General features: G+C 41.0%; 2 protein-coding genes and 1 long non-coding RNA gene across 3 annotated transcripts in view; 1 reads left to right on the forward strand and 2 right to left on the reverse strand.

Annotated features, from left to right (window-relative positions):
• The window catches only part of CMTM7 (CKLF like MARVEL transmembrane domain containing 7), a 28,571-nt gene extending 18,186 nt beyond the window's left edge, over positions 1 to 10,385 (reverse strand). The window contains exon 1 of the mRNA XM_069770717.1: positions 10,088 to 10,385. Within this exon, the coding sequence (XP_069626818.1) occupies positions 10,088 to 10,255 (168 nt within the window). The 5' untranslated portion in view covers positions 10,256 to 10,385. The remainder of the gene's footprint in view (positions 1 to 10,087) is intronic.
• Positions 10,386 to 10,491: 106 nt separating this feature from the next.
• Positions 10,492 to 25,776, forward strand: LOC138682007 (uncharacterized). Its single transcript, XR_011322227.1, has 3 exons — positions 10,492 to 10,906; positions 24,173 to 24,278; positions 25,668 to 25,776. It is a non-coding gene; the product is annotated as an uncharacterized lncRNA (long non-coding RNA).
• CMTM8 (CKLF like MARVEL transmembrane domain containing 8) overlaps positions 14,368 to 26,966 on the reverse strand; it is a 36,641-nt gene continuing 24,042 nt past the window's right edge. The window contains exons 2-4 of the mRNA XM_069770704.1: positions 22,125 to 22,298; positions 17,680 to 17,796; positions 14,368 to 14,911 (exon numbers count right to left, since the gene is read on the reverse strand). Coding sequence (XP_069626805.1) covers positions 14,828 to 14,911; positions 17,680 to 17,796; positions 22,125 to 22,298 — 375 coding nt within the window. The 3' untranslated portion in view covers positions 14,368 to 14,827. The remainder of the gene's footprint in view (positions 14,912 to 17,679; positions 17,797 to 22,124; positions 22,299 to 26,966) is intronic.

Below are 26,966 nucleotides of genomic sequence, written 5' to 3' on the forward strand. Positions count from 1 at the left end.
CATAGATGAACCTGCTGTTTCAGGTAAGAGCAGGGACACATCCTCTATAACTGGTTTTATCTGCAGATGTGCAGATACAATCACTGGCTCAACCTGTGCTCTCTACCCTCCTCCTAGGTAAGGTACTGGTTGTGGTGCTCATTGGGAACCTGTGTCCCACACCACCAAGCCAACTGCCCATTTAGAAAAATACTACCTGATTGCTGCAAAAAGCATGCAAGCAGTTCCTGCTGTATTTCACTCCACTGTAGAAGACCATCTATCTTGCATGGTAGGGAGAATCCCTATATCACAATTCAGAAGATTATAGGAAGTAAAAAACATTGTAAGAGACTTGAATCTCCAGAGTCTAGTAAAAAGTGGAGGATGTGGTGACAGCAACCAAAAATGTAGGGATTAATATAACCAGATCTCTGCAGATTCATAAATTGCATAGCAAGCTGTGATTGCTACTTCTCTCCTCTGCAAGGCAAGCACTTCCAACATCTAGATCCTCCTGGAGAGCCATGTTAACCGTTCTCTCAGTCTGGTAAATCTGAGAGTCAGACAGAATGACAGGGGAAGACAGTCTACAGTGTGGATAGGTTTGTGTAAACAGAGAAAGACTGTCCCAAGCACGCAAGGTGCTTCTGAGGCAAGAAAAGAAAAACGACTGGGAGGAGAACTGTAAGCCAGCCAAAGCTGGTTTGGGAGAACCTAAAAATTAAGAGGTTTCAGCTGTGTTAAGGAATGGGAGAAAAGTGGCTCTCAATGGCAGAAAGGAATCCAACAATGACATACAGGAACATACATGCTCATGGAAGTACACAAACACCTAAGGTATGTAAACATTGCTGGAGAACTTTGTCCTTTGAGGCTGCTGCTGCAAAAGCAACAGAGTTCACCAACCCTGGGTTTGGAGAGGGAGCCCTCCTTGGGGGCAGGAGATTGCCCACCTCACCTGCCATACTTCCTTTTGGTTGGCTGGGAAGAAGAGCTCCTTGTAGGAGTAAGGCACTTCTGAAACCACTGCTCTGAATCATTGTCAGATATATTGTTTGGGTTGTTTGTATTGGTTGCCCTTTAAATAGTCAATAAAGTCCCATAATGTCAGTAATATACAATCTAGAAAGAGCCTAATCCTTACTTGTGAGCTATAAAGCTCTTGTAGATAAAGTTCATGGCTGTCTAAAAATGGATTTACCAACCATGCATGGCAATACCACCTACAGAGAAGGAGCCCACATTGGCTGACCAGCCAAGCCTGCCTCAGACTGGCTGGCTGCTTGAAGCCCAGGGTACACAGCATTTATTATTAACAAACACCCACAAACTCTGCACAGCAAGCTGCAAAGTTTCCCCCTTGACCTGGATATCCAGTACATATCTAAAAGCATAGAGCTACTTAAAACTCAAATAGGAACATATAACACAAAACCAGTACCTCATAGCAATTATCATTCTAGTAACCTATCAAACTAGATGCACAAAAAATAAAAAGCATATGCAATCTCATCTTCCCGAAAGTTGTTACCGAGATAAGGAATACCTTCCGAACTGCTCAGTGAAGTCTCAGTGCCTATACCTGCTAACCCTCAGCAAGCAATCTGTTCATCACTTGCCCTTACAGATGCTGCTCACAACAAAACCTGTTCTCATTGTCTGAGGCATTTATTGCTTGACTGATTCAAATCTTCAGTTAACACCTGCCATATCTCTCCCTGCCCCAGAGAGCACCACACTGACAGCTGGCAGTCGCACAGACAGCAGTTAAAAAGTTCTTATCTGTCATCTCCAGCAAAGGCTTTGTTAGTCATGGCAACAGAGCCTTGAGCAACGTCTCCTCGAATAAGAGGAGGACTTGTTTACATCACCGATGTCCATGTTGTTAGCTGTGCTGGCACATCATTATTTTTATCAGGAAAAAACAGGTGAGAGTTCCCGAAAATGACATTTTCCAGACCAACCGGCATCATCACAACCTAGCCGCTGGATCAGACTGGGCCATAGCATGCAAAAGAACGACCTTTCCTAAGTGCGAACACCTGATGCTTGGCAAGGTGCCAGAGAAGTGTAGGGCGATGAATGAGGGGGAAAAATGAGAACAGATGAGATTCCCCAGTGTCCCTGTCACAGCTGACAGCTTTCAGTGACCACCTGGAGACTGGCAGGCCTTTCAAACACACTGGGACAGCACTCCTGTGTCTACTAGGAAGCTTCACTCAAGCAATCTACAAAAGGCTCAATTAGCCAGCAGGTGACAAGCAGGAACTGGGGACTGTGTTCTTCTCAAACAGGTAAAAGAGCTCTCAAAGTGGCCTTCCCAGAGTGTGATTAGAGACTTGCAGGAAAGTGTGCCAAGTCATTCTGTAGTTCTGCAGCTGCTGCTGGTCATCTCAGGTTAACAGCATACTTCTCTCCCAGCAGTCAGTACTTGTTTCTTGAACTCACTAATGGTATTTTTAAAAAAAACCCAAAACACTAACTACCAAAAACATTCTAAGAGAATTCCCCCTTGAAGCAGCTTCTCAATCTTGTCATCGTCGCACTTCCATTTTCCTTAAGGGAAGCTGTGAGCAGGAGAGGAAGCTATGAACGTTGCAGCTGCTGCTGTTGTTGCAAGAACAGCAGCCAAATTTGCTTTGGCTTTGAAAACTGCAGTCACCAGTCAGACACATCTGTACTCACCATTACATTCATCAAAACACCAGCATCACAGTGCAGGGAGTTGTTTCAGCCGTGATGATCCCTTAAGAATCTGAGTTAAGCAAAAAAGAGGAAGCTCACAGGTGGGTGAAGGGAAATCACAGCAATTTTAGACTTTGAGCTCTGTGTACAGAAAGTAGCAATTTCTGGCTGCTGCATACTTTACACCTCACCACAAAATAACAGGACAAGGCCACAGTGCACATGATGTGACAACAGCGCAAAGGAGACATCTCAGCCGCAGTATTGAGTGAATACCTCACAAGGACTCCCCAGGGAGGGGAGCGGAGGAAACACTTACTCATAGTAAGCAGTGTCTGGCTTTGCGGGACAATACTCCATCAGACCGGTAATGCGGAGCAGGTACCTAACAGCCTCACGGTCAGGTATAACGCCCTCACTGAGGTACGGCCACAGCTTCACTGGATCACAATGAGACGTAACAGATTGTTCCAGCCTCTACAGCCCTTGAACCTAGTGAAGGATGCTTGGCAAGATGCTCTTTATCATTTACGGGCTCCAAGCAGATGGAGACCACACTTGAAAAGAACCGATCCCCTGGTTTCTCTTTGTCTGTGGCAGGAGGGGAGGATGTTCAAAGTGACACCATCTCCAAAGAGAGTGAAGAGAAGGGATACACCACACTTGCATGTCTTAAAGGAAAGTCACAGAGCAGTAAGAAGCCATGCTTTTCACCACATCTTATTATCCACAGACTCCATGTACACCTGATGAAGATTTTTAAATGGCATTTGCAAATCTAACTTCCTGTAAAACAAATGTGCCAGGAAACCACTGCCAATACTTCACTCTGCTCTTTCAAGCATACTAAACACATCTCAGGTGATGTGGTAAATTTCTAGGCTTCATTTCCTTTTTTTTTTTGTTTCAGAAAATGTATTTACTAAACCTTGTTCAATCACCTCTATACATAGAGCACTACATGCACTTAAGCTGCTAATGAATGTATTGCAACAAGCCCTAATGGATGGGCCAAATGAGCAATGAAAGGTAGCTCCAGCTTTGTGCTTTTAGGAAGCCTCTTTTAGGATACAAATACAACATTCACTGACCCATTCAGAACAGAGATTCCCTAGTGTTTAACAATGACTATAGCTGTCTTTTTACCAAATGTACTGGAGTTGATTTTTTAGCCTTCTAGAGCAGTTTCGACATCAGAAAAATTACTAGTTTCTTTTTTGCTGAAAGAGATAGAAATTAAAACAGATGGTACAAAACCTTCCCCTGCCCAAGAAAAAAAGGAAAAGGACTACATTCTCAGCTTGTGGTCTGAAGCACATGGAACCACTTCAGGCTTATGTAGTTCCTGCCCTTATATGCCAGACACTTGCTCTTGCTGACAGTAGTCTCTATGGCTGCAGTGTTGTCTAAAAACGCTTACACAAAACCAAAGGAGAGCTGAAGTAAAGCTACATCAGTTCCCTGGTTTGGTTTACTGTGTAATCTTGTGAACAGCTGCATCACTGCAGCTGAGAACAGCTGCATGGAGGTGAGACAGAAAGGGAAAATTCCTTAAACTGGTGTTGCTTGTGAAGTTTTGTCTCATCAAATAAAACTGTGTCAGCCTACCACCAAGCACTCCTTGGTTAACACACAGAGAACACACTGTGCTCCCAGCTCTTACGCAAATACCTGGGCAGAAATTGTAAAGTGGCCACCCAGAGCAGAGGCATGGAAAAAATACAACTGGTCAAGCCAGCCTGTTTCAGTGATCTCAGTGTGGAAATAACAGGACTTCCCAGACCTATTGGTTTTAATTACTAGGCTTCGACATTCCTCACTCAACTGCTCCTGCTTACTTTGGAGCCATTGAAGACTTTTAGATAAATTTTTTCTCTCTTTGCTCAGCATGGTAAGCAAGGTCCTTTTACTGCAGCTTCTAGCAGAACAACAAAAATAATTAGCAGCTACAACACATAGCTCTGACCTTGGCCTGAAAATAACTTTGCTGCTAAAAAACATGTTCCATTTCTTATTGCTTAGCCAGTAGTTTATCACATAGTTGCAGACTGGAGACACCTGCACATTCTTGGAGTAGTTTTCCTCAATTATTATTTCCTTTGCAAACATAAAATGCCTCCTGCATGCCTCAAAATAAGACTTTTTGTATAATATGTCATGACATCACTGATAGCTATTACAGCATTATTTTTCATCTTTTCTGTTATCAGCCAGATGAAAAGTCAAGCAGAACACAGAACTGTTTGAATCTAAGGTTTGTAGGTTAGCATCTGGCAGCTTTCACCAAGCTTGTTACTTCTGGCCATTATTTTCCTTTGAAGAATGATAGACAGAGTGATAGCAGGGGAAAGTTGAAAGTGCAGTCTACACAGGACCCAGAGACAGGCTTATAGTTTCAGTATCTTTGCATATCACCAGAATCCCTCTCTTCTGACTGAGCAGCATTATATACCATACAGGCAAAATCATACATCACTGACGCGCTGCTGCAAAGAATTAGATGTTTTACTTCAATCAACTCCATGGACAGAAAGATGTTTCAGGCTCAAGATCAAGTTAGAAGATTGAGTAGCTCTCAAATCTTTTCAAGCATCATTTGCTTTTGTGAATTTCCCTTTCCTGAATCAATGGTTTTGATTAGGAATTGTCTTCTTCCACAAACAGATTTTGCTCTCTTTTCACATTTTAACTTCTTCTGAATTTAGCTCACCAGTAAGTTTTTCTGGTATCATCCAACACATTCAGAAATTGATCTTGGCTCCAGCAGCCTAACTACCAGCACTTTCTAGCTTCCAGTGTTAGATGTATTAATATTCTCTTGAATACTATTATTCAACTGTATGTTAGTATACGAATAACCCAGAGGGGTTTCAGCACACTTCAAAGTTACTCAGAATTACAGACTGTCTTGTTGGCTATTCACTTGTCAAGCATGTAATTGCTTTTGGTAAGACATACTTTGGAAATTAAATAGATACTCAGCAGAAAAGCTTTAACTATTGCCTTAGCATTTCTAACAAGTTAAAATGATGTTGTCAACTTTTATTGAGTTTATCTTTTTTTACCTTGCAATTGGTTGTAATTTTTTTCTTCAGCCTTGAGAAGATAACTTTGATTTTCTTCTTTTCTGTCTGGTGAAACTGCTCTTTCTTGGTTCATATTGAGCTGAAAGAATCAGCACTGGTTTTAGCTTAAAACACCCTCTACTCTGAGGCTGTGCTTACCCTGCCAGAAATACTGTCTGCTCAGTAACAGTGTTATTGTGGGAACAATCGCCTTCAGTCTGAACTGTGGTCAAAGTTAGCTTGGCCCAACCTGAAGGAGGTGAAAGAGAGGCAAAAAAGGCCATGGCCACCTCTGCACCTCTCAGAGTCTAGAAATGAGGAACAGCCCAAGAACAATTTGAGAAGCCTGTGACACCTACACAAGCATGTGCTGTGCCGTGATGGCTCTCCTTCTACATGTGAGCTCTCAACACTTCTTTTCTCTCTTCAGTCTGTATTGGTCACGCTCTTGCAAATCTCTGCATCAGACGCTTTGGACAGGTGATACCATCACAGCCATTCCTACCAGCCAACTGCCTAACATGGTGGGATACCTATAGAGGCTCCACTGTCAAACATGGGCTGTGCTGAAAGCAGGACCCAGTCCAATACAGCGTCTGTGGCATCCTCCAGAATTCAGTTGTAAAAATACAAAAGGCACATAAGGGCTCCACAAGAAATTCAGCTGAATCAGACTTGTTTCAATCTATGAACACTGCTACTTGAGGCACCCTGGTGACAATACGGATGTAAAATCATACTGTGCTCTCTAATGGCACAGGATGCTTCAAAAGGCTTCCAAGAACCCATCTACTGAGAACTCGCCAAGCTAAGTAACATAGGTTCCTAGAAAGTCTTATAATAAAACAAGCCAGCAGTAGCATGGACACAGAGCAAATGTGCTTGAAACAAACCAGCACAGTTAGTGTGGCATACTGAAGATTGCCACATGTATCGATTTGCCAAGCTGGCTAAAATTCAAGTTATTTAGCTTCTCTGGCATAAGTGTATTGTGCACACTGATAACACACCCACTCATGCACTTAGTACACTGCTGCTATAGAACCAAAGTGGCCACAATAGGATCCTGCATGTATCCCTGTGAAAATAAGAGATCTTGGCAAAACTGCAAATACAAAAAAAAAAAAAAGAAAGAAAAGAAAAGAAAAAAAGCTATATTAATCACCATCAGGTTAAACCAGTTGAAGTGGGTTAGATGTTGAAGATACTTCGTAACTTCCTGTTAAAATAAGAGCATCAATTCAGACTGGATTTTGAAAATGGAGCCCCTACTAACATCAGTAATACGCATGAAAACCAGCTTTCAAACTGTCTTACTGCCATGCAAAATACACAAGTCACAGAACTATGTTTTCTTCTCCATTTTATTTTCAAAGTATTTACAGACCATTCCCTAAGCATTAGAGAGCCAGGAACTCCATGCATAAAAAGCATTATCTTTTCAAAGCTATAATCATTCCGCAAGGTTAAAGAAATTCTCGAGCAAAAAAGAAAAGGAATTTGTGTGGACTTACAGGCAAGAAACACATTTTTTGCTTCCTAATTTCATTCTGTGCTTGACACCACAGCATCCAGAATGTGGAGAGAAAGCACTGGTAACATGTAGACAGTAGCAACAATTCAGTAATCATCAGATTGCTGCACAATCTCTTCATCTTATCCAAGATTGCTAAGTTTTAGTCCTTGTGTTATCATCTTTCTTACAGAAGAACAGCTGTAACATTATCTTCTATTTCCTTTGTACAATTTCCATAGCTTATTGATGTCACCTATTAGAATTATTTCATGCACATGTACATTCAATCAAATTTTTTTTTAGCTTGTAAGCACTGCAAACAGCCCTTAACATTACAGTAACTGATGAAATGTTTCTTTCTTGTTCTCTCTTGTTATCATTTACTTCTTGGTAAATGGGATTGAGGAAGAAAGAGAAAACAGTAACGTTCCCTCTTCGTAACCACAATCATTCAGAGGCCCAGTATGCAATTTAGTGTCATATATGTCTAACCCAAAAGACCTTACCTTTGTCTTCTGCCAGCATAATGGTTCTCCTTCTTGGTAAGACCACAGTCCCACCAGCCACGTTAACACTAATGTGGGAATGTTTATAGATTTAGCATAAGGAATTCTTTTCAAAGAAAGATACTGCAAACACTTCTTACTAGAAGAACTGAATGTGAATACAAATGGATCCATGGATATAGTGGAAATTACTGTCTGAGAAGAGATAAAGGAGAGGTGCAAAAATATTTAGCTCTCCGTATTTTACTGGCTGCAGGAGTTAAATCTAGAACCAACCTATCCAGGTTATTTCTACACACTGCAGCACAAACGTTTAGTTTTCTTAGGGAATTATTTGAGAAAACAACACTACTGTGATACCTTATTGAAAGAAGTTAATTTGCCCAAAGCTCCTTGGACACCTGAGGTAACTTCCACTGATGTTATTTGCAGGCAAGCTGGAAAGCAGAAAAATGTAAGAAGGCGAAGCTGAAAGAGTGCTAAGGGAAACTAATTTACATTATTTTAACTTCTGTTAAAGTCACCGCAGAAAGCCACTAGCTTAAATTCTGATGAATTTGATATTGAACATCATGGATAAAATATTATTTTATGTAAAGTATGCGAAGTATTACATAAAATTACATAGATTTACAGAAAAATATGTAAACTTTACATGTGCACCAAAACCTGAAATTTCAGCACAAATAAGCACGCTTGTGCTAGCTGTAAGAGTCACACGTCATAGCTGTAGTGACACCACAGCAGGATGGAGAGCAGAGAGGACTAGGTACCTCTAGTCCATAAAAGGAACTGTTCTTCCCACAGCGGTGAAAGCAAAAGGATAGACTTTTAGCTAATCAGCAAAACATGAGTCTACCATCTTAGGACTACAGGTTCATTTGCAATGTAGACACACGCTCAAAAGAATGTCATTTGTCTCCTGAAAAGGTACTCCAGATCCACAGGATGGTCTGGGAACAACCCAAGCCAAGAGAAGGCAGCAGAGAACTGTTTGAGTACCTGCTGAACTGAATTCATAGTGAGGGACAACTCTGAGGTCTCACGCGCACAGTATGAGAGCTCAGCAGGTGCAGGTAGCCATGCTCAGTCACATTCAATTACGTCTCTTGCTACCGAGGTTCATTTCTAAAGGCAGCTGATGGCCATTAATGAACTGGAAGAAATTCGGTGCCTTTTTAAATAGAAACTTTAGGATCTGATATTGTTCCACTGTAACCTAGAACAAAATGATTCCTAATTTTTACTGTCAATTTAGGACTCTGTGGATGCTAATAACTTACACAGGTTAAAAAAAATGACTAGACAAATAAATGGGGGGGGGGGAGGCATTGGGGGCTATCAAAAATGAAGGCAACAACTCCACCATAAAATGTTGTCAAGGTATGAGTTTTTGCAGGATGAAACTGTATGTGAGGAGGTATCACTACATGCCATCTTCCATGCTCTTTCCTAGCCATCCGTCATTATTCACTGCCGTTACTGGAATTAAGCTGACAAATCGCTCCATGGACTAAGAATAATTATGTGCCACAGAAATGAGAAATAGCATATCCATCCGTTAATCCTCTCCGTATCTGGACGGAGCAAGGTTTCCTGCGCTGAGCCAAATGAAGGCACCAGCTCTGACCCTGGCAGCTCTCTGCCGTCGATTTCTTTCGAACTTCTGCTTTTGAGCCGTACGTCTCCTAGATCCCTCCCTGGGTCGCTGGGGCAATGCCTGGAGGTCTCTGACAGAGAGGGCGCAGGGCCAGCCAGACTAGCGGTCTCAGCCGCGGCGCCCACCCTGAGCGGCCCGCTGTTGGCACTGGCACTAGGCCCTGCTTTCTCCCCAGAACTTAACCGCCCTAAAGAACCAGGTACTCCGCTAGGGGCCCGATGTGCCCTTCCACCACGATGTTACCACGGTTTTTAACGGCAAGGAGCTGTTAATGCTAACAATTACCATTAGCTACCACTCCCAGGACACCACCACGCAGCACCGCGAGCGAGCGAGCGGCGCTACCGCGGGCCCGCGCAGGTCCGCCTGGCTGGAAGCGCGCATCGCTGCCTTAGGAAAAGGCGAAGGCAGCTCCCGACAGACCCGAGCACTTCGCTTGGCCAGAGGAACCGGGACTTGTTCCTCCTTCCCGCGAGCTGCGAGAGCCGACGAGCAAAACCGCGGCGGCCGGGACGGCAAGGGGCCGCGACCCCGGCACCCCCGACGACGCTCTCGGGACCCGCTGCCGAGAGAAACAGCCGGCAGGGGCGAGGGCGCCGCCCGCGCGGGCCGAGGGTCCCAACGGCCCCGGCGGCCCCACCGACGGCCGCCCCCCGCCCCGCCCGCCCCTTACCATCTGGGCCACCTTCAGCATGCCGGCGCAGGAGCGGAAATAGGCGCCGTCCATGAGCTCCGCGTCCGCGCCCGCTGAGGAGGAGGAGGAGGAGGCGGCGGCGGCCGGTGGGGCCGCGGGCCCCCCGCTGCTCACCCCGGTGCGGATCACCCGCGCCCCGTGAGACATGGCTCCCTCCCGCGCTCCCCTCGCCGCCGCCCGGCCCGGGACAGGGGGACGGGACGGGACGGGACGGGACGGGGCGGGACGGCGAGGGGCGGGCGGCGGCGCCCCGGGGCCGCCAGGGGCCGGGCGGAGCGCGGCGCCTCCCCGCCCGCCCTCGCTCCCCGGCCGGCGCGGCCGCGGGGCGGGGGCCACGGAGGGGGCGGGCGAGGAGAAGCCGCGGGGGGTTTCCCGCGGGGGGGGGGGGGGGGAGAGGCCGCCGCAGCCGGGCAGCGCAGGGCGGGCCCGGGACGAAGCCCGGCAGCCGGGCGCAGGAGCCCCCGCTCGGGCAGGCGAAGAAGGGTGGCCGTGCCGCGGCTCCGAGCCGGCACCCCCCGCAGCACCGTTCCGGAGCGGCGGCCGCAGCGGGACGCCCGGCCCTTCCTCCCCTCTTGCAGCTGGGTTACGTGAAAATAGAGGCCGAAGCGAACGCTTCCAAGCAGGGAGAGGGACGCCTGGCTGTACGCCGCGGGGTCCCGGGAGGGGAGCCTCGCACGGAACCGGCCACCCCAGCGGCTGGCGGCTTTACTCCAGCGGTGATAAACGGCCCCTCGGCCTGGCACAGGTCGGTCGGCGACGTCCCTGGCGGGGAGCTGCTGCGGTGCTTCGCGGTTGGAGGTACAGCTGCGAACAGCATCTTCCCACGCAACGTGCATTCTCGCCAAAAAAACCCCAACCTTCTGATTCACGGTCTCGTAAAAGAAATAAATAACATTTGCACCAAATGGGCAGCGACAGGCAGCACTGCAGTGACTGTCCAAATGTCTCAGCCCCATTGTTTGAATTAAATCGTCCAGAGATACTAACACAACTCAGCAAAGGAAGCTATGTGTTTCCTCAAGTTATTTTTAAACTTGTCAGAAAGCAAAACAAGTGAGGTAATAGCAGGCCTCCGAGCTGGGCATGTGCCGCTTTTGCACTCATCACAGTAGTAACCCCAGCTTCTGCTGCTCTGTTCTGCAGTTAGGATGCGCGTTCTGTTCATATTTAGTTTTTAATAAAACTAAAATTGTCTTAGGAGGGAAGACGGGCAAGTTCAGATGATCTCCAACACAAATAAGGGGCTAGCACAAGCAATTTACGCGAGCAAGACAGGGTTTGCCAGTGTGGGCAATGGTCTGTAATAGATTAAAGCACTACATAGTTTTGGGCTTCTATTAAGCCAGCTAGTAGTTGCAATAAAAGATATTACCTGTCCCATCCAATTTTATCTCATGTCATTAGATATCAAAGCTACAACATTGCCGGTCTCTGTAAGAGTAAAATGCTAGCTGCTGAGAAAGAGTTTTTGTTTGGTTTGTTTTAAACAGCTGCTTCTCTTTTTTCCTCTTCTCCTTACACTTCAAGTTCAGAAGCAGGCACATTTATAGGTTTCTTGTAAGCCCTGCGGAGGAAGGTTCTAGCAACTTCCGTACTTCCTATTAAGAAATATATTCTTCTTACCTGCTGATTCAGGTTCTTTAGTTCTTAACTTCTTTTGAAAGTGTGTATATGACTGGGGCCCTGCTGATCTGAGTTCAGTCCAGTGAAATAGACATACCTTTAAATTACTACAAGTAGAATAACAGTCATACTTTCTACTCAGAAATACAGGCATCTTCTGTAAACCACTGGCACAAAGTCAGTCTAAAACACTGCTGAATTTGAAGTTTTTATTACAGTTCTCATGCTATTTACTTCATCTTGTTAAGTGCATCTTGTATGATGATGATGAGGTACTGACAACTCCTTTGAAAATGAAATTTGATGGCCATAAGTTGACATCAAGTATCCTTATGTATGTGGGTGACTTAGATTTTTCAGAGACTGTTTGTCTGACACAAGTTATTTATAATGTCAAATACCTTCATTTTGCCAGTTGATTAGCATTTTATTTATTCTTCTAAATATCTGTATTAAGAATTTCACTAATGATTTCATCACTTACCAGTTGTTCCTTTAAATAAGGTTTCTTTCAGTCTTATGAACACTAAGCAATGCTTGCAGCCACAAATCTTGTTTTAATTGTTATGTGATAAACCACTGCTAGCTTATCTTCTTTATCAATATTAGAATATACAAAGGCGAAAGTCATAGTTTGCAAATCAGTATTTAAGACTAATAAAGGACCGATAACCTTTTGGGTGCTTATGCCTTTCTTCAGGCCTGAAAGAGGAGGAGCAAACTTCAGAAGTAATTCTCAGCTTGTACCAATTCCTCCAATTTTAACTAGGTATTCAGAACGCTTGAAAAACAGGCAGTTGGTACCTGGGGAACAGCTGAGAAATGAGACAGATGAGAAAGAGCATGGGAAGCAAGATAATTATCTTTCTAAAAGGAAAGAGTAAGGCAGATATGTTATGGTTTGTGAAAATAAGCAGGGCCAAGCCTAAAGCAAATTTCTGCCTAGTGCGTATTTTTTAAAATTCAGAATTAAGGATTCAACTCACAGATTTGCCTTTGGAAGACATGCCACACATCTTCCCTTGAGGATCAGCGCTGAGGACTCAGAGAGGTGGTAGATATTTTGCCAGAATCATTCCTTACCTGGTAATAGTAGTGTTTTGTCCTTTGTTAAATGTGTTTATTCTGACATGTAACACAGTTTCCACGACAGTTTTTGGTAAACTGGATGAAACACATTACTCCCTCTTAGCTCTACTCCCTCCTATTACCTCTATCCACAAATGTCGTCTGGGTTATGACTTTAGACCAGACCATCACAGTTACCACAAAATCATGAAACATTTGTGCAAAGTCACATTCTTTTGACTTAAGATAGGTACCTTAAATATCATTTAAGAAAGAATTTCTATTACTATGAAGGCATTTTTACTGATGAGATTTTAATTCTGGCTATATTTCTAGTCGCATTTTATCAGTTGACATTTGGATCATTTTTATGCCTTTGATTTTTTTCCAGCAATGGAAAAGAGCATATGAGATTTTAATGACACATTTTATCTGTGTAGATAAAATGCATAGTTGGTAGCCCTTCTTCATTCTCACAACTGGGTAATTTTAGCAAGCAGCAGACAGCCTGACCTTTGTTGTACAGGCCAGATGCAATCTGCAGACAAATATAGGTTTTAAAATAATATCTTGGCTTCCCTTACACTGAAATCCTGTGACTCCAACAGATAATCAAGAACAAAACAATGTGACTGAAAACAGAATTAGCTGGCTGCTGATAAATCTTCTTTGCTGCAGGGCATGCATGTAAGTAAGCACACACCATTTAGTTACAGGGAGAAATAAAGAAGTTTTTTTAAGTAGTAAGATTTCTCTACTACCATATAGAATTGTCCAGCTAAGTTTTTGAAGACTAGAAGAGAGTCCAAATCTTCTTAATCCAGGAATAAAAGATTTCCCAGCAGTTACTTAAATGAGAAAAACTTTAAATAATATCATAAAACAATCACAATTCTCCATATAATTCCTAGAAAAAAAAATTTCCTTAGGTAATTTGTATCTGAAAGTAATTTTCAAAGGTATCTGTTTTGACAGTCATAATCTTGTCATATTTCTGCTTGACTCAAAGATATTTAAATATGAGTGTCAAATTAAAAACTTCATTTGTTAAACTAACAACTCAGATGATGCCAGTAGACAAGAAAGGAGGGAATAATTCTTTGTTTCTAGCACTGGTGTCTTGACAATTCTATGGATTTAATCTTTATATCATTTAATAGAATTTAGAAGCCCAGATTTTAATTAGGACAGATTGATGGCCTAATCTGAGGAGAAAAGAGAAAAACACAGTCCCCTGAGAAACAAAATTTATTACCTTTAGCAGGTGTTTTGTGATATTCTCAGTAGGTTAAACACTGAGTACTAAGGGAGTGTTGTCTAGACTTATGCCCCAGAGCCTGCTGGATTTGAGAAACCTGTTAAAATAATGTGTTTCAGGCACAACATTCCTTCAATGAGCTTCAGTGCTACAGTAACAGGTTCCAAAAGCAATCTCTTGATTGTGAGAAGCTGTTAGAATGTGCCAACTGACAGGATCATCAGAATTCTTAGTAGTATATATTTTACTCTGAAAAAGAAATTTAAAAAGCAACCTTTTACTCTCAGTTTACAGAATATGCACAGCTGGGTCATTTATTTATTTACTTTTAATGTTTTGGGTGGGTTTTTTTCTGCACAATGTCACTTTTTATACATAATAATGAGACAGTATCAATCTTAGTTTTGATTTGTAGCATTCAGTATCAAAAGTATACCTGCAACATTTAAAAAGTTACATTTACAAAATTGGCACATTGTCTGAGTAAGATTTATTAAAGGTTTAGTAATAACATCTATACAATGTCTAGAAAAATATGATGTTAATTTTAAAAGAAGCAGTATGAAATTTTATTGTACAGTACAAAGTCGGTGTTAGATGTCTCTAAAGATGGAATGGTATTATAAATAATCATATAATCTCAGCTTAAAATATATTGTGTCAATTCTAACAGAAATGTTCAAAAAGACCTCATCTCTCTTCCAGGCTTTTGTCAAAAGAGTATAGTCCTCAAGATATTTTATACTACAGAATTCATTTTAACAAAATATTTACTGCAAAGTTCGCGATCGCCAAGATATAAAGCTAAAATACGTATTTCCAGCATAGCAGGAGGTAACCACGAAGGCGAAGAACTGTAGAGAGAAGGGGGAAAAAAAACATATTAGGAAAAAAAATTATATTTGAGAGCACTGTCATTTCTATGAAAAAATAGTTATGGGACTTGGAAAAAGGAGAAATAGCAGGCTGACTAAAATGGCACTCTTTCACCTCCTTGTACTTGTGTGGCCATCACAGTCAACACTGTGTAAGTAAGTTTATATTCTGCTTAGAAATATGGGTCTAGAAGCAGACAAAACATGGCACATTTCAACTCATATCTCCACATTATACTGCCTCAGTGTGGGTCTTATAGATTAGACTCCCACCAATCCTATACTTGCTGCTTTTAACATCAATTGCTGGTAAAGACTGAGGGGTAGTCCATGGGACAGTGCGAGCTCAAGCTAACACTCCTGCACTGCTGCTATGTTCCAGAAATTGCCTACAGCCCACCTGTACCTCGGTATGGCACACTGTGCATCCCAACAGGTTTGTTTACAGAGAAAACCTGGATTTAAAATGCAGGCCCAGACATGTTCTCAAACAGCAGTACCGATTAGGTTACCAGCTCCAGAGGTCCTCAAGCTGCAAGTAACAGCAACAGCAACTACGTTGAGATATTACTACTTTGTCAGAAATTGATTACAGAATAAGCCTACTGTAGCAGGCCAGATTTATTTTATGTTTAAAGATTAAAACTACACATATCAGTGGTGTTGCTTCTACAGTCCTTGCAGCATACACACACAGAAACCAAAGAACAGCTGTGAACTATTTCAGTTGTACTGATAAAGTCCAATTCAGTGCCAGTGGTTAAGTTCCTGTTAATCACTGCATTTTGAACATAGACAATGTTCAAAATGGTCTTACGATAAGACCAGAATGTTTTGTGCTGGTAACTGAACCAAATAAAGCTGACACTGCAAATAGGATTAACACTACTTTTCTTAGAGGTGAGCAATGATAGGACAAGAGGGAACAAATGCAAGTTACAGGAAGGGAAATTTCAATTAGGTATTGACGAGGGGGTGGGAAATCACAGGGAGAGTAATCAAACATGGCAACAGGGGCCCAGAGGCGTTGTGGAATAGCTATCATTGGAAATACTCAAAACTCAAGTGGACAAGGCCCTGGTAGCCTGATAAGAGTTAGCCCTGCTTTAAGGGGGGAAAGAGCTGGACCAGATGACCTCCAGAGGTCCCTTCCAGCCTAAAAATATTTTATGATTCTACCAGTGTTTCTTGCTTATATACCATCATTGGCCTGGGTAGGCACTTCAGCTCTGAGAGCAAGGCACTACTAAGCATGCCTAGAGGCAGTAAAACTAAGCCTTCCAACAGAGGGCTCTTGGTGAGTCTTGTCTAATGTAAATTTAATCTGTGGCACCAAAAACTGTAGATGATGGTGTAAAATATTATTACAATAGAAAGTTGTAGCATTCTTCTTTTCCAATATTTTTTGTTTCTTATGAAATAAAAGCTCCATCTAAAAGCTTTCTAACATAAAAAGACTGTTGGGGATAGATGATTTGCTAAATTTTCACAAACGTCTATCCATGAAACCCTTAATGGGTTCAGAAAGCAGGAATCTACATTTAATAGTTTATTTAGACAGTGCATTAGATAAACACTATTAGGAGGTATTAGAAGAGATTCCAAACATCCCATGAGACACTGAGCATTCATGCATTTTGCATAAAACCTGAATCAGCATGGAAGCTTATCTAGCAGCAAGCAGGATCCTGTCAACAGCAGTGGCTGAGTAACAGATCAATAGTTACAAACTGCCAAGGGGAGAAGCCCCTGAACACCACTGAAATGACAGGGACATAGTTATCCAATTCCCAAGACAAAAACAGAGCGGGTGTTCAAGTCTCTGCATTCATGGCTGTATACAATAAACTTCAGACAGAAGACAGGATCTGTGAATAGTCCAGAGAGGACAACTGCAGAAGTACAAACAGTCAGCAAAGTAGCTGTAATTTGGAATTACTGTATATAATTGAATTTGACTACTGTTGCCACAACATGCAAAAAGTTCTTTTACAACTCCCTTAACTTAGCTAGACAATGCATTCACCTACTCAGAAAGTGACATGGCTCTTTAAGAAAAAAAAAGTTGTTTTTCACGCACTTTGCCTGACTGCTTTGGATTTCCAAATCTAAGTAGTAAGACAGTAATGTCTGACTAATTAATGATTTGCATCCACTTTAAAACACTGGGAAGTTACATGATTTTTCAGGCATTGCCCACCCAACTCAGAAGAAAGACTATCAAAAGCTGAGGCTGTAACAGGAAGATCACTGTAGAAACAGCAATACCGCTTCAGGACCTTCCCAAAGGTGCTATGTATATGGCTCAGCCCACAAAAAGCTGAATGCATCTTATCCACATATGTGCAAAGTTAGCTGAGTTAGTTTAAACTGCTTTTGAAGTTGTCCAAGTGCATTGAGGTGACTTGGTGCTCACACAACCTGTTTTGTCTACTCTGATGTGCAGGCTATACCCTCTGCCAGAGAGCTGGTAATAAGTGGGGGCAGGGGAGGGGAAAAGCAGTATGATCTTAAAAACACTACAGCCTTTTCTGGTGTGGCTGTCATCTCCTGGTGGAATTTCTAGTCACCTCCAAAAACTATGAACTAAATTACAGCTACGTATAGGTTTTGTGTATAAGCTTCTACACCAGCCTGCAGCTTTTCAAAATCCAGAGTGTGTGCATTTCAACCCGCACTCCCAGCAAGCCTTCTTTTGATATAACTTTATGGGACACAGAACTTATTTAAACAAAAAATAAACTCACTGAAGAAGCTGCCCAGCTGTTGTAATTGTGACTGTCCAGTTCTTTGGTAACTGAAGATGCATCTACAATGGCAGCAATGAGGTACAAAACAAAGGCACTTCCATTAAAACACAGACCCTATTGAAAAAACAAACAATTAATATGCACATGCATTTCTTACCATTTTCTATTCCAACATTACAAAACTCTCCTCTGAAATATAACATACGCATGCTATGTACACAAGAAATGTGATTCTTAACTATTTTTACCTTCTTCCAAATTTCTATGTGCAAGATTAAAATTTAATTTTATTTTGAAGATCCATAAACATTAAAGCACATTTTGGAGAAACTGTTCTCTCCATCACACTAAATCCAGAAAAGTCTTAAAACTGGTGTGCTGTGATCTTCCAAACATGAAAATAAGGACACGGTTTGGTTATCACAATCTAAGTGTTAGGCAGCAAGAATATGACACTATGTGAAAAACAAAACAAAACAAAACAACACTGCAATTTGATTACATTTCTAATCTACACAAAGATACACTGTAAGAATCAATAACTCATGGCATATGAAGAATATAAAGCTTCCAAAACTTTGTTTTCTCCACTTCTGAAGGAGATAAAGAGGGTGTAATTTTTTCAGTTGTATTCTTCCACCTTTCCCTTTTGCTTGTTTTTGAGAGGAGAAAGAAAGAGATAAAGCCAAGGAGGAGAACAGTCTGAATGGACTACATGGGTCATCAAGACCCATCCATGGTAGATGCTGCATTTTTTCTTCCAAGAAGCATAGTTAATGTCTCAGGGTACCTATGTTCATTACTAAGAAAGAAGCAAAGCAGGCAATATTGATCTCACACAACACTACAGAGAACAAACAAAACCAGTTTGTTCGGGTTTTGCATGTGAGAGAGAACAAGAAATGAAGGGAGAATGGAAGTCTAAGAAGATAAGAAGATAAAAAGATAAAAAGGTATGAGGGTTTTTTTTAAAGTAAGTTCAATACTTTGTCCTTTACTTACTCACTGCTTGGTCATGGCTATAGGAAGTTCATTCTTATTTAAAAAGAAAATCCCCCTAAACTCCACCCTGCTACTTGTCTAAGGCATATGAATTTGGCCATAAAATATACTTTTAGTTCACTGGTGCCATGTTTAAGTGGAATACCCATGACATGCTTTGCACCTAGTTACAACTGTAGGAATTGGTAACTCAGTTTAGATCCTAATGTTGTACATGATCTGCTCCCTTCAGCTTCTGGCCCCATGTTTGCACTCCAGAGTGTGACACAAATATCATAGCCCTTAACTCTGCTGTCCCAGTTGTCTCTAAATGTTGCCATACTGGTGCAGCTACAACTTACTAATTGCCATGTGTGACCCAGTGGATGCTAGGAATATATGCCAATTATTCTCTATTGAATTCACTAGTCACTAACTCTGGCAGAATCTTAAAAAAAAGAGCTGCAGCCCAAGAAGTTCAGAAGGCAGCAACAACAGCTGTATCCACATCAGCAGTTCCCTCAGTGCACCAAAGCATGGATCGACAGCTTGAAGTGGTTGGTATGGAAGCTGCTCACATCCATTGCCAGGACATTTGGTTCTGGCAGAGTTTACTTCAGACTTGATGGACTCTGGCTCACTGTCACAGGCTCCCGTGACACACAGGGTTCAAAACTTTCTGAAGGGAAGCCATTCCCCAAACACAAGCTTTCTCAACTGCAGGCCTCTCCAGAGCACAGCATGCTGTGCTGTCATTTGTCAACATGTCAGTCTTCAGGTCACCCCTTCCCATGCAACAAACCTTCTTACAGTTTTCAGAGCAGGCTGAAGGGCATGCACGTCCGTCCTCCTGTGGTTCCTAAGTCCTTGCAACTTGAGGGCATTTGGAAAAGAGCCACTTACCCACCATTCCACAGGGAACCATGGGCAGTGCCTCAGCACTCAAATGGAGTCCAAGGCCTGGCACTTGAAGTTTGATTCATACGCTTATTTATAAGTGGGGTTTATCTCACGTATATCAGTTGATCTAATAAGAAGTATTATGTCTATCCACAGATCTCACCTCTCTTGTTTTATCTGGGCATTACAATAATAAAATATCAAACTGTCAGTTTTAGGATAAGATGCCAACAACTGCCAGGTTCAGGTGAACTTCTGTAAAGCACTGATTTTCAAACTCCAAATTTGATTGTCTAGAGTATTTGTTGTTGTTATTTTTAGACTTACTGTTCCAAAAAGACTCAATTACCCTGGAAAGCTACAAATCCCTGCAATATCTTGTCATGTAGAAAAGAAAAAAGCACACAATTTTTGAGAAGTGCTGCTCTGGGAAATAACACTGTTGGGGAAGATGGAATGCAATGCAAGCTGATTGGGCCTTTACTGCCAATATATTACTCAAACCAAATGGTTCATGCTAAATTACCATCTGCTTCTTAAATTCAAATTTACCAGATTTTAAAAGCTTCCATTGATTGTTTTAGCAAAGAACTTGCACTATTAAGGAGAGTCAGTTCTGAAGCACGTCCTTTGGGTTAATTTGCAGTAAAAGTAACTGCATCTTAAGCAATTTGGTAATGTGCTTAACCTGCAAAAAGTGAATTTATGACAGAGAAGTCCAGATGTAATTTTGGATCCTGCATACAATAGGCACAGTTTGAGCTAACTGTCGCCTAAGGAGGCAGAGCAATAACTAGCAGAGACTGAAATTCAGGATACTTCAGAGAATAGGAGGAAGTGGGGTATAAACTCACTCACTCAAAAAGGTGTGTATCACTCAAAAAGGTGCGTGTCATGCTCTCTTGAATGAAGACATTAACAACATCTAGCTGAAAAGAGATCCAACATTCCTCTTGGCCAGCCAGGAGTGGCAGAGATCCAATTCAAAGGCTATTCCCAACAGCATTTTTCATAGCTTAGGGCAAAATAAGCTAAAATGCAAGCATCTTTTATTTATTATGCATTTATTTTCTCTTCATATTATCCTTTACTATAATAGGAGACTACCTTTTGGACCTACATTTATGTAATCATATCTACAATATGTTTGGAACTCGGAGCAAGAAATATACTCAATATGACGCAGAAACAAATCAAATACTCCAGCTTGTCTACCACTATCAGGGGCAACTCATTTATGTGCAGCTGTTGTCTGATAATAGTTTTAAACTGATGAAAGAGAGGTAATGACTAACGCTGTATCCAAATGGATACAAAGATGCTTTCCCTTTAAATGTACTTAACTTACATCTAACGCAATGGGAAAAAAAAAACCAAAACACACCTTTAAATGTACCCAGACACAATTACTGCTGTAATTGAAACAATCCAACATTTCTGTAGCAGTGTTACAGCCTTAATGGTAATTGCTGGTCATGAAACTTGAAAACAGAGAAGCTATCTGAACATAATCCTGGTTGTTCTTATTAATAATTGCTATAGCTCGGTATTTATTACAGCAGCAAATGGGAAGATGAAAAGAAGAGTATTCAATTTTAGTCACATACACAACATAGCTGATAACAAGCTGTTTGCAAGATGGAAGTCAAATATATTATATCATAAAAATAACAGAATTCTAGTCAATAATATTTATTTAGCTAGTAAAAAAAAAAAGAACGGTATCTCACTGTATCAGACAAATGCAAAGCTAAAATTCATAATAATTCTTGGATGGTCACAAATAGCCAGTTGGCTGAGATGACAGTGACTTTTAGGATCTATTACCCTGAACATCAGCTTGTTATGAAAATCATGTAAAAATATACTGTTGAGAGGTACAGCTAGCCAGGTTTGTTCAAACCACAAAAACTGGACCTGAATTTTAAGTGCCTGTGAAATTTTTCTGTAATTACATTAGCTGTTTATCTGATTTGCATTAAGTCTTGAGCTAAAAGCAAAGGATTACATGGCACATATTTTACATATATACAACACTAATTTTCAGCACCATTTTCACAGTAGGGCATATATGGATTGTCAGACTGTTGCTACCTCTGAACCACCTTTGCTTTTACTTTAGTGGAGGAAGACTCATGTTTTAAGAGCCAGGGCCCCACTTCCAATTCATGGTGTTGATTCAAGTAGGGATTTCTGCTGCTTAAGCCATATGGCCATGTCTGTTAGCTCAGAGGCAGCAACAGACTCATTCTTCATGGGATGTAATCACTACGGGGAGAAAAAGAGGCCACTGTGCATAAGTATCAGTCACATGCACTTTATTAAAAATCAAGTCACTACATCAACCGCTGAACAAAACAGTGAAACATCATAGGAATTTTTTTAAAAGTATCTGGGTAGTATGAAGGTTAAACGCTGCAGGTATGCAGCCACACAGTAATTAGGGAAAAATCTGCAAAAAGCACAAGTACAGTTGGTTAACTACACCCACAGAATGCATCAATATTTTATTTGCTTCATAACTTGGCAAACCTGAAACAACAAAGAATGGGTGTATTTACCACTGTGGTCCATGGCACCTGGGGGATCCTGGTGTAGGTCATTGTCATGTAGATGATCAGAAAGAAGATGGTGAGAACCCAGTAAAACACAGCCACAAACATCACCCAGCCAAAGGCTGGGTATAGAAAGTATTCTGTTCCAGCAATAAGGGTCCACACCAGCAGCCCCAGTACCTGCAAAAGTTATGGAAAAGAAAGAAAATGTTACACAGTCTTAGACCTCATACATTCGTTGTAGGTCAAGGAATGACACCACTGCCATTCACATAACCATTTGATGAGCTGAGTTGGGATGCTACACTGACAGAATACTAATCTAACAAAAAAAGAAATATAAAATTGGTTTTGCTGTGGCAGGGTGCCACAAAGGGAAAGGCAGAATGAGGCATCTCAGTGTTGATTTAGCTCACCTTTAACTATTATGGAGCCATACTTGCAGTGGTTTTACAGCTAGCTCTCAAAAGGATTGCTTATTATAACCTACTAGCTTACGTGCATGAAGGTATATACCACTATTCTGCAGTCAGCGAAGTCACTTTAGAAACAGAAGCCTGTGAAGGACCACTGGGATCTTCGGCTCCCATCTGCCACAGTCACAGGTAACTGAGTAGTTGGGGTCTAGTTCAAAATGGTCCATGCCTGCTCTGTGCACGGTCAGGCACCATAGACACAAAACAACTCCTAGGACCTTAGTATAAAAGGTAGTAGTAAAATACCAACAGCCACCACCACTGTAACATGCTGCTGGACCAGAGCAGATCAGGTTGGGAATGTCATTTTATTATATTGTGCAGTTCTTAAAACATCCCCCAAGTGACCTGACCCTAAGTAGTAGGCAAGAACTCACACTCAAGCAAAGTCCTCAGGCAAACCAGTCTGGGGAAAACAACTCCCTCCTGATCCTGAATCTGGCAATCTGTTCACATCGAAGACATGAAGAAATGCACGAACCAGAGACTTTAACATACTCTCTCCAGTTTTCTCTAGTGTTAGGTGATTTCCAATGCATTAAGAGGTATGAGGAGCTAACAAAACAGAAGTCAAGTCATATGCCACAGGAAGAAAAGTTGTGTGCTTTGCAAGTTGTCCAGCAATTAGAAAAATCTTAACTATAAAAACAAAGGGATATTTTTTACCTTAAAAACAAATGAAAAAAACAGGCCCTATCACACATACACACACACTTTATTGGAGTCAGATGTGGGAACTAAAATTCTTGTATTTGAAACAAGCCCCATCTCTTTCTGCTATCTGGACTATGGTGAAACTGCCTAGCAGTTTTCTATTTTTTTCTATTTTTCTAGAGAAAGAGAAGGAAGACAAAATTAAAGCAAATAGCAACACGCTTATTTAACAGACAGCAGCCATAGCTGGACAATCTAAAGAACCTTCTACCCCAATATTCTGTTTCCAGCAGTGGTTAATAACAGATGTCTGAAAAAATATATTAAGAATAGACCATGCAATTGTAATATTTCCTTGGATTACCTTCTTCAGCCCTTAGGAATGTGCAGTGGAGGGACTTCCTGAGCCTATGGTGGTATCTTTGTAATCAATAGCCCCTGACAGAAGGTGGCAATTTTGCTATTGCTTCATTTGCACAAGAGCTAATGCTATTCCCATACAAGTTGTTGGCCATGGTCCCATTTACTTTTCTATTGCAGAATTGAACACGTAAACATTACTGATAAATCTCTAAACATTATATACAAGACAAAACTATACTGTTAAACAAAAGTTTATTGTAATCAGTTCCACTAACTTTCAGCAGCTACCTACTATCTGTTTATTTTGTCTTCAATTCATGCTCCAAATTGCCACCCAAACTTAATTCAGCCCTCAATTTGTTGTCTTGTGTGATCACAGTATATTCCTGTATATTATTTGTACATTCATCTACATCTGCACCATGCATACAGAGAAGCACCGCACAAAAGCCTGTTCCACTACTTTTTTTGTGTGTCTTGTAATAGAGAAGGCACATAGTGGTCTTTTTAAGAGCATTTTTTTCCACCGTTTTCAACAATTCAGCAATTTCTCTTTAATAGGAAGCCCTAGAACTCGCTTGGACTGGGATAAAAGTTCCTACTTTCTGCAGCATACCAGGGGAGGGCAGCATTGCCTCACAAGAACAGTTCAAATAGCATTAACTGGGTAGGTTTAAAATATACGCTATTCCTTAATGCAAAGTTATCGGTTCAGCAACGCTTCCCGTAGTTCATTTTAATTCTAGTTCCAACAACATTTTACTAATAGTAGCAATTCAGTTAATAATGCTTCAAATTGCACAAACTACCCATGATTAGATTAAAAACCAACTCCATTTTAGTGTAACAACTGCTTTAAGATTAAACAATCTTGATAGACTGTTTAGCTAACAAAATACCATTTTCCTAGGATACAAAGTTGCTTTTCATTGTGCCCATCCACTTTAACCCAAATTTAAATTCATCATACAGAAATTATACCAATGAATAATTGGTCTCATGCTTGATAAATAATTACTGAACACAGATTTATCCTAGATCTGAATATCCAGTAAAATACCAGGAACAGAAACTTCAAAGATGAGACAAAGAAAACAAAGAAATTAAACCTCATTAAACACCATAACCTACCGATAACAGTGTTGCTTTTTAGAAAGCTTTTAAAAATAGAAGTAGACTTTTTCCATAAGAAGCACAAGACTATGAAAAATGCTTAATATTAAATTCAACACAAATAAGATTGATAAGGACACCTCAGCTTATATAATGGATTATTTCTGGAAAGAGTAAAAACTTCACAAGTGGCAAATTCTTAAAATTAAAAAGGAAAATTTTGAGCTTACATGAGATCACTAATCTTGTATTACCACACAACAAAGCTAGCAAGACTTTAACTAGAGCACTGGTATTCTAAATGGTCACTGTTTTTTTCCAGTAATATTCTAACCTGGTGTTATCACCTCTCTTTCAAGATCATTTTAATATTTAAGCGGCTGTACATCTCATATGTATTCCAAAGAATTGCTTTTAGTGCATGTTTTTAGCTAGCCCATATCAATGGCAGAACAATTTATCTAAGTAATTGAGATGCACCATGGATGTTACAGATTTATATTCTTAACCAGTTCTTCGTTCATATGCCTCATAACTTTGATGGGTTGCATATTAGAGCGCATCTGACATTTTCAGTTAGATCCAGATACTCTTACTGCATATTACTGGAGCTGACAGGCTGAAATAGTATTTCAGATTCTTGATTAGACCTGAAAAGGTCAGATCAGCTCATGGTCAACAATTCACTCTGTGTAGTTAAATGATATGGCAAAGGGTTTTATTGCATATGTAAACATGCACAATAAATTGATTTAAAGTTCACACTGGCCATCAGCATCTACAAAATACCTAAGGATTCAAAGGAACATAGACATCTAGACAAGTCTTCTGTGATTAGCTTGTCTTCTCAGCATATTAAATACTGAGATAGTTTCCGTCATGTTAAAAGCCTGTCTCGTAACATTCTGACTGTCCTTTGTATTATACATTTGCTGTTCAACAGATCAGTACAAACTGGATGACATTTGTGCATCTGCTGGAGCCGAGAATGCCACTTTTCCTGCTGATTTGATAACAAACCTCCCCACTGGGAATAACTGGACTATATTCAAATGACATCTCAATGAGCATCTAGTGTACAGAATCTGGCAAGTGAGTGAGAGGTATGCAACACCGTAAAGCAAAGACCAGCAACTGCAATACCTGGGGGGTACCCACAGTAATACAGTGTGCACAGAGAGTACACAGCTACTTTCACTGCTTCAGATCAGCTCAAAGATAAGGGGGAAAGCTCCACTCAGTAACTGGGAAAGACTTGTATCTTGTTATAACCAAGTATGCTAGAGTGTATTGGTAATAGCTATATATTTGATTTTAATTTATGAGCAAGTCAGAGTATGCTTATTTAGAATTACAGGAACATACTACAATCCTTTAAAAAATGACTTTGAGAAAGGGAGGAAAAAGCTTCAAGAAGACTGAAGAAAATAATGCATGTGGTAGTTGATGAGAGGGGATGCTGGGTCCTAAGACTATAAAGTCTCCACCAACTGGGTCCAGTTTTTCAAGTCAGATGGGAGATAGGGATTTCACTCAGTACATGATAAATGCAAGCTGTTTTCCCTTGTTTATTGCAGTCTCTGACTTCACATTGGACATCTATTTTGTGACCATTTGGCTGCTGCTTGATCAGGTACCTCCATTACTAGAATGCATTAATATGTCAAACGTACTAATGGATACTTCAGCAGCTGGCAGATACCATGAAAAGGAAATAACTTTGTAGCAAAGTCCAATATTATTGAGTGTGCAGGTTTAAAATTAGATGCTTAATTGCATATTCAAACCCTTAAATAAGTGCCATAATTTTTCCACAGTGCCGAGAACTTCAAAAGTATTGGACTATTTAGTCACTTAAAAAAAAAATACAGCTTTGTTCCCTAGTAGATGAGACACATCTTGTTTCAGGTTGCTGGTACAAGTCAGCAGGTATGAAAGCAGGTGTGAGCTTGAATCGGTGTATCCAGTTTTGCTTTTTGAAGCAGCTTAAAAACTGCAGAACTGAATTCGTACTTGCAAACTATATTTAAAAAGCCTATGATGCAGTGACTCCTCTCCAGTGACGCTAGTGTTACAAATTCTGCAGCATTCATCTTGACTGGTTAACTCAGCAACACAGTTAAAAATGTTTATGCATCCCTTTCAAAAGAAAAAGAAGTATCATTGTGGCAGAACTGACAGGGAGAAAAAAAACCAAGGCTCATCTAGTTTCATGAAATAAAATAAAATAAAAAAAAAACAA

Source organism: Haliaeetus albicilla, chromosome 2 (assembly GCF_947461875.1).
Source record: "Haliaeetus albicilla chromosome 2, bHalAlb1.1, whole genome shotgun sequence".
Lineage (NCBI taxonomy): Eukaryota > Metazoa > Chordata > Aves > Accipitriformes > Accipitridae > Haliaeetus > Haliaeetus albicilla.